This window comes from Glycine soja, chromosome 4, assembly GCF_004193775.1.
Source record: "Glycine soja cultivar W05 chromosome 4, ASM419377v2, whole genome shotgun sequence".
In the NCBI taxonomy this organism is placed as follows: domain Eukaryota; kingdom Viridiplantae; phylum Streptophyta; class Magnoliopsida; order Fabales; family Fabaceae; genus Glycine; species Glycine soja.
The window spans coordinates 26,392,050-26,402,439 of record NC_041005.1 but is presented as its reverse complement, the minus strand read 5'-3'; the positions used below and the strand labels follow the sequence as shown (position 1 = coordinate 26,402,439).

General features: G+C 40.0%; 1 protein-coding gene across 1 annotated transcript; it reads right to left on the bottom strand.

Annotated features, from left to right (window-relative positions):
- Positions 1-9,238: 9,238 nt before the first annotated feature.
- LOC114410706 lies at positions 9,239-10,048 on the bottom strand. Its single transcript, XM_028374650.1, has one exon. It carries the CDS (start codon positions 10,046-10,048, stop codon positions 9,239-9,241), a length of 810 nt encoding a protein of 269 aa, XP_028230451.1.
- Between the last annotated feature and the right edge of the window lie 342 nt (positions 10,049-10,390).

The window sequence follows — 10,390 nt, the reverse complement described above, 5'->3', positions numbered from 1 at the left end:
GTCCTCCCCCTAATGTTGTGCCTGCCTTGGCATGCAATACTTTTCTTTGAAGACCCTGTTAATGGGAGGCCGGATAAGCTTTGTGGGAGTGACTGACACCCCATAGAAGAAGATGAATGAAGGGAGAGGAAGAGAAGAGCACGAAATTTAGTGCTTCTAAAGAAGTCTGAACTTTGAAGTTTATTTCTCAAATGATCAAAATTGAAAAAATGCACACACATGACCTCTATTTATAGCCTAAGTTTCACACAAAATTAGAGGGAAATTTGAATTTCAATTCAAATTTTACTTGAATTTGTGGAACCAAATTTTGGAGCCAAAATTTCAGTAATTATGAATAGTAAATTTTATCTATGGTTCAGCCCACTAATCCAAGATCAAGTCCAAGATTCTCAACTAAGTGTGCTTAGGTGTCATGAGGCATGTAAAGCATGAAGGACATGCACAAACTGTGACTATATGATGTGGCAACGTAGCAAGAAAATGCTCACCTCCCCTCTAAAATTTAATTGGATTGGGCTGATCTCAATTCAATTAAACTTATTTACCAACACACACATAAAATATTCACTCAATGCATGTGAAATTACAAAACTACCCCTAATACAAAAACTAGTCTAGGTGCCCTAAAATACAAGGGCTGAAAAATCCTACATTTCAAGGGTACCCCACCTACATTATGGAGCCCTAAATACAAGGCCCAAAAATAATGAAAACTTAATCTAATATGTACAAAGATAAGTGGGCTCATACTTAGCCCATGGGCCCGAAATCTACCCTAAGGCTCATGAGAAGCCTAGGGTCTTCTCTTGCATCTCTGGCCCAATCTACTTTGAGTCTTCTATCCAATGCCCTTGTGGGGTAGGATTGCATCATTCCCTCCCCCTTGAAAAGGATTTGACCTTAAATACAGTGGTTCTTCAAACTCTGGGCTTTTTTCCTCAACATCTAGATGAAGATGCTCTTGATACCACATGATGTAGCTCCATTGGAGCTTGTAGGCCTTGGATCTTCTTCATCAATGGAGTCCTTTGCTTCATGAATTTTAATGGCAGCAGAATGGAGAAGAAGAAGAGTTGAGAGGAGACGCCACTTCAAGGAGAAGATGAGTCAAGAAGAAGCTCACCACCATAAAATGCAAGGTAAATAAAATGACAGCAGTAGGTAGATAAGTTGGGTCTTTCTAACAAACAAGGTGATGCATAGAAATATATTTCTCTAATCAATCATGCTCTTGTGTTCTATGCTATAGCCTAAATTACTAAACCTTTGATCCCTCGTCAAGCTGAATATCCAAGTTTCGTCCGCAGATCCCTCATTTATGACTACACCGGATTTAGATAGCCCTCTTAGGTTTCGACTAACTTAAACTGAGTTTCGTCTGCAGATCCCTCATGTAAGACTAGACACAGCTCAAGTAGCTTACGCAAGTTTAGCCTAACTTAGCCTAAGCTTCGTCCGTAGATCCTTCATGTAAGACTAGACCTAAACTAAACACCATTATTGTAACAACATAATTATAACCAAAACTTAACCCGCAGATCCCTCATGTGAGATTGAGTTTCGATTCTGCTTCAATCAAGTTCTAAGGCAATAGTACATTTCCCAATGCTAAAGTCACCTAACTGTGCACACAAATGGGTGATCAGACCAAAGGCATACAAACATCAAGCATTGAATGAAGCATTGAACATAGAAACACAATCAATTAGATATTATGTATTTACATCAGTTGTTCATTAGAAATCCCTAACTAGGGTGTTTAGCCAGCCATTACAAAGAAACCCTAACAATAAATGAGATTAAAAGTAGAGAATGATAGTTTCTTACACAAGAAAGGGGATTCCTCTTCCTCTTCTCAGCATCTCACACGCACTGTCTACTTAATAATCTCTCTCAAATGACAAAACCTAGGCTTCAATGCACAAGCTGGTCTTCTAATGCTGCTTCTAGGGCTCTTTTCCCGAAATAGGCACTGTGGCTGCTATGCCAATCTTTGCCAATTATCTGCTTCAGGTCCCTCTGTCCTAATTCTTCTCAAAACAGGCTTTAAATAGGCTCTGAATTTGTGACGTTGCGCTTAGCGCCATACTCATGCTTAGCGCGAGGAAGTGGAATTGGGCTTAGCGCTAGTCTTGCGCTTAGCCTGGCTGAAGGCACCTGCTACACGTAGCACACTGATGTTGAGCTTAGCGCGCAACTTTGATGTTGATGCTCTACCAGATTCTCCTTTGCGCTAAGCGGTGGTTATGTGCTTAGCCCAACTGCTACTTTTTGCAATTCAAAACTTAGCCTCTTTTTCACCTAAAAATGCACAGATTTCATCATTAAATCCAATGGAAATGTTCTAGAGACAACATTAACCATAAAACAAGATTTATTTACAAAATTTACTCCAAAATAACCATAAATTGGGGAACTATACAAGCTTTGGAAAATGATTTCTATACAAAATTTAGTCGTATAAAGCGACTAACAAACTCCCCCAAATTTACAGTTTTGCTTGTCCTCAAGCAAAGAAAGAACAGTTCACTTGTCCTCAAGTGACAAAGACAGTGGCCAATCAAAAGAAAATGGTGTTTGATTCATCAAGGACATCAACCATATGAACTGAATATCATGGAATGCTTAAATCAATTACTTCTCACAAGCATGAAGCTTTTCAAAGATAGGAGCACAAGTATTAGAGTCACAGCTGAAATAAGCTAGTAAGCATGAACGAAATCAAGGAAGGCTCATCAACCAAAACCTCACAATCATTGTTTCACTCAAACTCAAGTGTTTAGGCTTATTCCATCATAAAAACCAACACAAGTTCCAACCTTTGCATTTCATCTCCTATCATACAGTAATGAACACACAAAAATGAATCCGAAGGACTTTATAGGCTTGTAATGGGGTTAGGCTACCAACAATTCATGGTTTTTGTAGGATTAAAAAGCTTAGGTTCTAGGAGAGCATTCATCCATAGAATAACCTTCACTTTTTCATTCATTCCTTCCCCATACTTGCCCTTTTTCTTAGGCATTTAGCTTTCATACCTGAAATTATAGCATACACACTTATCAACTTATTTATACTTACAACTTTTTTTTTAACATAGAACAGATGCAGTGTGTATATACTATTTTCTTTGACCATTTCAATCCTTACCCAATGCCTCCCCCAAATTTGGAACAAATTTACCTTGATAATAACTCCCCCAAATTTGGGACAAATTTGCCTTGAACCATCTTCTGTGGATGATGCTTTCTTACAACCTAAAATAAGGTAGTAGAAGATACAACTGAATAGGCTCGAGGTTCAATCAATCAATCAATTCATTCAACTCAAACTGGGTGCAAGGGATAATTCATTCAATCACAAGGTTAGTGTCACAACCTACCCTTCAGCGGGAGGGCGATGCGGGGCTCACGGGTGCATCTTCCATGGGAGGAAAATGCACGGAGTCGCCACCAACGTTTATTCGAGGAAAACGTCAGAAAGGTGTGATCTACGAACTTTAAGTGTGAAAGGTTCGGGAGTTGTTTTTACGCACGGGGAAGGTATTAGCACCCCACGTGTCCTTCACAAGGGATGACAACCTTTAATCAAATGTGCAATATCATGTCTTCGATTTGTTTTATTTTCCCTTTTTACGTTTTTTTTGTGTTTTTATGCTTTTTTATGTTTTTTTGTATTTTTTTTTACCTTTTTGTGGTTGACAAGGGTATATTTCCCTCGCTCCTACGTATCCTCAATTGCGATGAGGAAATCAGACCTACGTAGTTCTTTGAGAACTAAACGTTGGTTAAGTTGTTTTGATCTTTTTCCGCAAGATTGATTTTAACCGAACAAAAGGTCATTTAAGGCGTTGGATCATTAAATGATCTTTTGATTTTGAAAGGAGAGAAACGTTAAGGCGTTGGACCATTAACGATCTCTTGGTTTTTGAAAGTAGAGAAACGTTAAGGAGTTGTACCATTAACGATCTCTTAGTTTTTGAAAGGAGAGAAATGTTAAGGCGTTGGACCATTAACAATCTCTTGGGGTGGTCGACAAAAGCGAGGCTTTTGCTCCTACGTATCCTTAATTGCGATGAGGAAATCAGACCTACGTAGTTCTTGCAAAAGCGGTAAAGTTATGGGTTGATTTTATGCTTTTGAATGGTCCATGTTAACCGATAAAAGCAAAGAGGACCGTTTAAGGCGTTGGACCTTAAAACGGTTTTTAGTGATTTTTGCGGACAAAGCTTGATTTGTGAGTTGATTTATACCTTGGTTTCACTTTGATTATTAGTCAATTAATTCAAGGAATCTTTCAAAGAAAAACGTCCAATTGATATTTCTTGATTTATTATTATTATTATTTTTTTCAAGATATTTTGATTATTTTATTATTATTTTGCTTTTTTTGGTTTAACCGAGGTTACAACATGAACGATTGGTTAGATTTTGTCTTAACAGTGATTAAACGAGATTACAACACAAATGATCGGCTGAAATTCATTTTATCATTTATTTGATGAGAAAACGGCTTAAATAAACGGTTAAAAGCTCGTTAAAGCAGAAGAAAAGAAAACTGAAAGTAAGCGAAATTGAAGTGAAAGTACACAAAACAAGTAGGGACCACTAAGGGTGCATAAAATGAATTGAAAGATTCAATTTCGGGAACATACCGGTTGAAGACTGAAGAACGACGAAGAACGAACGAAGAACGGTGAAGAACGATGAAGAATTTCCACAGAATCGCTTATGGAAGCGTTACGGAAGCACTTTGACTCGATTTTTCTTCATGAAAACGTGTTTTTTGCCCAAAATAGCCGAAATGCATAGCTTAGGGGTCATGAACATTTTTGAAACAGCCCCCCTCCCCTATTTATAGGGAAAAAGAGAGGTGCTTGCCGCCCAGAGGCTTCTTGAGGAAGATTTCTAAGCACACCCCAATTACTAAGTTCACCCCCCTTTTCGTACTTTATGGAAAAGTTACGGAAGCCTTACGAAAGTATTTCGGATTTGATTTTCATCTTTTTTTCTCTTCCCTTTCAACAATGTTAAGTGAAATATGCTTACCCAAGGTTTTAGGAAATTTTACGGAAGCCACGGAAGCCCTAGAAACCATTTTTCAACAACGTGGAGGAGCTTGCCCCCCAGTTGCTTCCTCCTTAAGCAACCCAACTTCCAAAATTTGCCGGAAGGGCCTAGATTTGAATTGCTATATACACCCCTATCTTGATAAGTTCACCCCCCATTTTTTGTGTTTTTGGCCGTTTTCTTTTTGAAATCTCACGAAACTTTACGGATTCCATCGTGATGAGTGTTAAGCCTTCTGAAGCGATCAACAATGCTCCTCAGATGAGATTAGAGTGTAACAGTTTATTTACACACACCCCACTTTGCTAAATACACTCCCGTTTTAGTGTTTTTGACCGGTTTCTTCTTGAAACATCCCGGAACTTTACGAATTCCACAACGATGGGTGTTAAAAATTTTGAGGTGGTCAAGCGAAAGTTGCATGCTAACAAACAATGGTCCCCGGACGAAATTAGGGTATGACAGTTAGCTTTTTGGCTAAGTAGATATTCATAATCAAACATGGCCTTCATCATCCTTAAGTTCATGCATCCAATCCATACTTCAGAGATTCACGCAAAAATCAGCACTAAATGATAGTCATTTCTCTCAAAATTTTAAAGATCACACTCTCACCAAGATACGGTTAATGCATTCCTTCACAATCAATCTGAAAACCAACTAACATTTTTAGACATAATTCCAATCATATGCTCATTCTCTTCTAATGATGGCAAACTTGATCAAAACAATCATCCAATCATCTCAATCCATTCAATTCATACATTTGCTCAATCAAATCATTTCCAAACACTCATTCCATACCAAACAAGCCACTGCATACAATGTTCAATCAATTCACTATTCAATCAAGCTTTTTGTACAAGCAAGCAAACAACTATAGTACTGAAATTAAAATGCTGAAAATTAAAGAACGGAAACATAAAAGCTGAAATTTAAATGACATAAATCATAAAATAATTGAAATTAAACTAAAGTGTTCATAATGCAAAAAAAATAAACGTCTTGCCCCTCCTGTGGCTGGTCTTCATTAAGATCCAGTGCTGATGGCTGAGTCTCCTCAGGAGTAGGTGCAGATGGTGGAGATGGCTGTGGGGTCTGATCTGGAGTGGTCTCCTCCTCTGCTGCTGCTGGTGATGGTGCTGGTGTTGGTGGCTCCTCAGTCACAGGCTCCTAGGCTGTAGAGGCCCCACCCCCTCCAGAGGAAGAAGGCTGGTCTCCTGGCCAGGCCACCTGTGCATCAAAATCCTCCATGCTCATAATGGAGGCCAAGCCCAAGCCCTGAAGGCTCTGCATGATGATGGACTGCCCTCTATGGATGCTCTGGCGCATGGAGTGAAGCATATGAGGAGTAAAAATAAAATCTACTGGACCTGTAGATACTAGAGCTGGAAGTGGTATCTATGTGGGTGCTGGAGGAATCACTAGGATCTCTGTGGAGGAAGAGGGAGGAAGTATAGAAGAAGAAGGTGCTAGCGCCTCTGATGCTGAAGTGGAAGGGGCCTCAGATCTCTTCCCTCTGGCCTTCCTGGGTCCTCTGAAAGTTACTATTGGATCATCAAGATTCCAACAGTTCTTCTTAATGTAAGCCAAATTAATGGCAGGACTCAGGCTCTCCAAGGATCTAGAGTCAGACTGAACTCCCCTAGCCTTACATAAAGCTGTAATCAAGGCCGGGAATCCAAGTCTGGATGTGTCATGCTGAGAAGTGAGGGAGATATGGTGGAAGATGAGGTACTCCACATTCATGTCCATCTTGATAATGATGCCATAAATGAGTTTGACTCTATCCAGGGTGACATCAGAAGTTTGGGAGGTAGGAATTAGGTTAGAGAAGGAAAGAACACTCCATGTCTGAGCTAGGGTGGTCATGTTCTTCCTCAACATCTTCAAGGGCTGCCCATCAGCATTAAGCTCAAATCCCCTCCCTGGGATATAGAGCTTAGCAGCTAACTCCTGAGGATCAGGCCTCAGGAGTGCAAATCTAGAATAAACACAGAGTGATTCCCCCTCTTCCACAACAATAGGGGTCTTCAAAAATGTGTTAAGCGTATCCTCATCAAACTTAATCGGATGACCTCTCACCTTCACCTGCTTAGGTGATTTGTCCTCGGGGTCATAGAGGTTTGCATAGAATTCTTTTACAATGGAAACATCAATGTTGTCGTCCCCAAAGTCAGTCAACTCCTCATCCCAATGGCGTCTCCCGAGTTCCTCCTTGAACTCATCAAACTTTGTATAGTAGACCACCACGTTCCTCTCAGGCAAAAGCTTCCAAGGCACAATAACATCAGTGTATCTTTCCCAAGCCTCTTGGGATATGAATCTGGATCTGTCAAATCTGGCTTGGGTAGGTGTAGAGGGTGCCTTTCTTTTCCTTGAAGCCATTTGCAAAATATAAGACAAAACACACAAGATTACCACAGGTTTTTTCTCAAGAAAATAGAAAAATTAAACTGAAAACAGAGCTGGGCACTTAGCGTAGCATGCTGACACTTAACAAACCTTATGAAATTAACACAAGCGCTAAGCGCAGCAAGCTGTCACTTAGCTCAAAGACATGAAAAACATTTTTTTCTGCAGAATAGGCTTAGTGTACAAGGGCGCTTAGCCTAAGTCTAAAATTTTAGAAACAGTAGAGGACTGAGGCTTAGCGCCGCATGCTGGCGCTTAGCTCAGCCTCAACAGATAGACACTGAGGCTTAGCGCATAGGCGCGCTTAGCCTTATTACAAGGGTAAAGAAACAAAACCTAAGTGGCGCTTAGCGCAGCAAGCTGGGCTTAGCGCCTGAACTACACTGGGTATTTCAGTATACCATTGACGCTTAGCGCACAGGTGCGCTTAGCGTCTGCATCGTTTTGGGTGCAACAACCAAGATGAACGTGCTTAGCGCGACATGGTCCGCTTAGCGCGATCATCATAAATCTGAAAAAAAAATTAACAGTTGCGATGAACAGGCTAAGCGCAACAGGCGCACTTAGCGCGTTCATTGCGAATCCCAAAAAGATACACAGGGGTTTTCACCCCTTTTTAACCACATTGCCCCTAATGGGCTTCTTAACTACCTAAAGTCCTAAAATAGCTAGCCCTAAAACTAAGTAACTTAACCTAATAGCAATGCTAACTAAGAAAACATAAATCCTCTATCCTAAGGTATGAAGCATGAAATATAAAGCAAAAGGAAATCAAGTAACTTACTTGGATGTGTAATGCAGAGTATAAGGAAGCAAAGGATGCAGAGGAGCAGTAAGCACACAGCAGAAATAAAAGAATGCTCAGGGATGAGAGAGTGTAGAGGTTTAGGTGCCAAGGTAGCAACCCAAATGCCTCTGCCTCTACTTTTTAAAAACTGAAATTTGTATGGCGCCCTTAGCGTACAGCTGCGCTTAGTGTGCCAACTTGACGTTTGAGTTTAAAATACTAGTGCTTAGCCTAGCCTCGCACTAAGCCCAACTTGAAGTTGTAACCTCCAGTAAGCATTTGGGGCTTAGTGTGGCAGTTGCGCTTAGCGCTTTTTGCAACACCAAGAATCTTTCTGCAATATGCGCTTAGCCTAAGATGTGATTTAGGCTTAGCGCCACTACCTGCGCTAAGCGTACTTCCAATGACTTCAAAATAAAATGATGTTGGCGCTTAGTGCACCCTTTCCCGCTAAGCCCAGCTTGAAAGCTCAACTTAGAGAATGAATCTGGGGCTTAGTGTAGGATGGTGTGCTTAGCGCAACTATAATAAATTTTCACAGAGAGGAAGTGGCGCTTAGCGCATCATCCACGCTAAGCCCACTGCTTAAGGTGCAACATAAAGTAAAGATGTTGGGCTTAGCGCATCGATATGCGCGTAGCTGAACCATTCAACAAATCAATCAGGGGTCTTAGTGCGAGAAAGCTCGGCTTAGCATGTGAAGAGATGGCGCTTAGCGCAAGGTTTGCACTTAGCGGATAAGCAATCTGAAAATTTTTCTAAGTCATTTTCTGCTTATCTTTTCACACATAATTTTAACAACCCTTTTTGTTCATTACGAAAAAAGCTGAAATCAATCACAATCACAAGCAAGATGTCCTAACTACATGCAAGAAATAAAAATGAAGATAGAGAAGGGAAAGAAAAGCTGGGTTGCCTCTAAGTAAGCACTTCTTTAACGTCATTAGTTTGATGCATCATTCTGTTATCCATGATCCAATAATGTTCCCACTTCAAGGAACTTCTTATCAGGTCTTCTTTCCTCCATCACATGAACTTTAAAACAGACATTCCGATCAAGTGGTTCTTTATCTTCATGAAATAGATCAAAGCTGATTTTCTGATCTTCTATGCCCATTTGCAACATCTTCTTTTCCATATCTACTACACAGCTTGTAGTAGACATGAATGGGCGGCCAAGAATGAGAGGAATATCAGCATCCTCATCTATGTCTAGCACCACGAAATCAGCTGGAAATATAAGGTGTTTCACCTTCACCAAAACATCTTCAATCACTCCATATGGTTTTGCGATGGAGCGATCAGCTAACTGGAAGGTCATGTGTGTAGGTATTATCTCTATCTCTCCAAGTCGCCGGCACATGGAAAGAGGCATTAAGTTGATACTAGCTCCCAAGTCTATGAGAGCTTTTCCTACAGCAACCTCACCAATGGAACACGGTATCGTGACAACTCTAAGACCTTTGTGCTTTGGTGGAAAAATGTATTGAATCACAACACTACAATTGCCTTCCACCATAATTCTATCATTATGGATGTATCGGTTCTTCTTGGTCAGCATATCTTTTAAAAATTTGGCATAGAGTGACATCTGTTGAAGTGCTTCTCCAAAGGGTAAAGTAATTTCTAGTTTCTTGAAGATATCAAGAAATTTAGCCAAATGTATTTCTTTCTCTTTCTGGGAAGGTACCAAAGGATAAGGTACTTCCTTGCCTTCATTTGGAGCAGTATCCTTCTTCTTGTTAGTGTTTGCCTCACTCTTGCCTTTCCTCATCTCATCATCAACAACTTTCTCTTTTTGTTTTTCATTTTTCAACTTTTTTTCTTTTTCTTTTTCTTCTTCTTTTATTCTTTCTTTTTCCTTCTCTTTTATTGGTGTCTCTTCTTCCTTATCATCTTCATCTCCTCATTAATCTCTTCAAGTTCTACAAAATCAGAAACATGTTCAAGTGGTGGCTTAGGTGCTAGCTATTGTTTATGTTCCTCCATATTTTTTCCAGCTTCACTATCATCTCCTTGGATTGCCATTCTACTTCTAGTCATCACAACTTTACATTCCTCCTTGAGATTTTTCTCTGTATTAGCTGTAAAATTGCTTGATGATCTATCCGCCAAT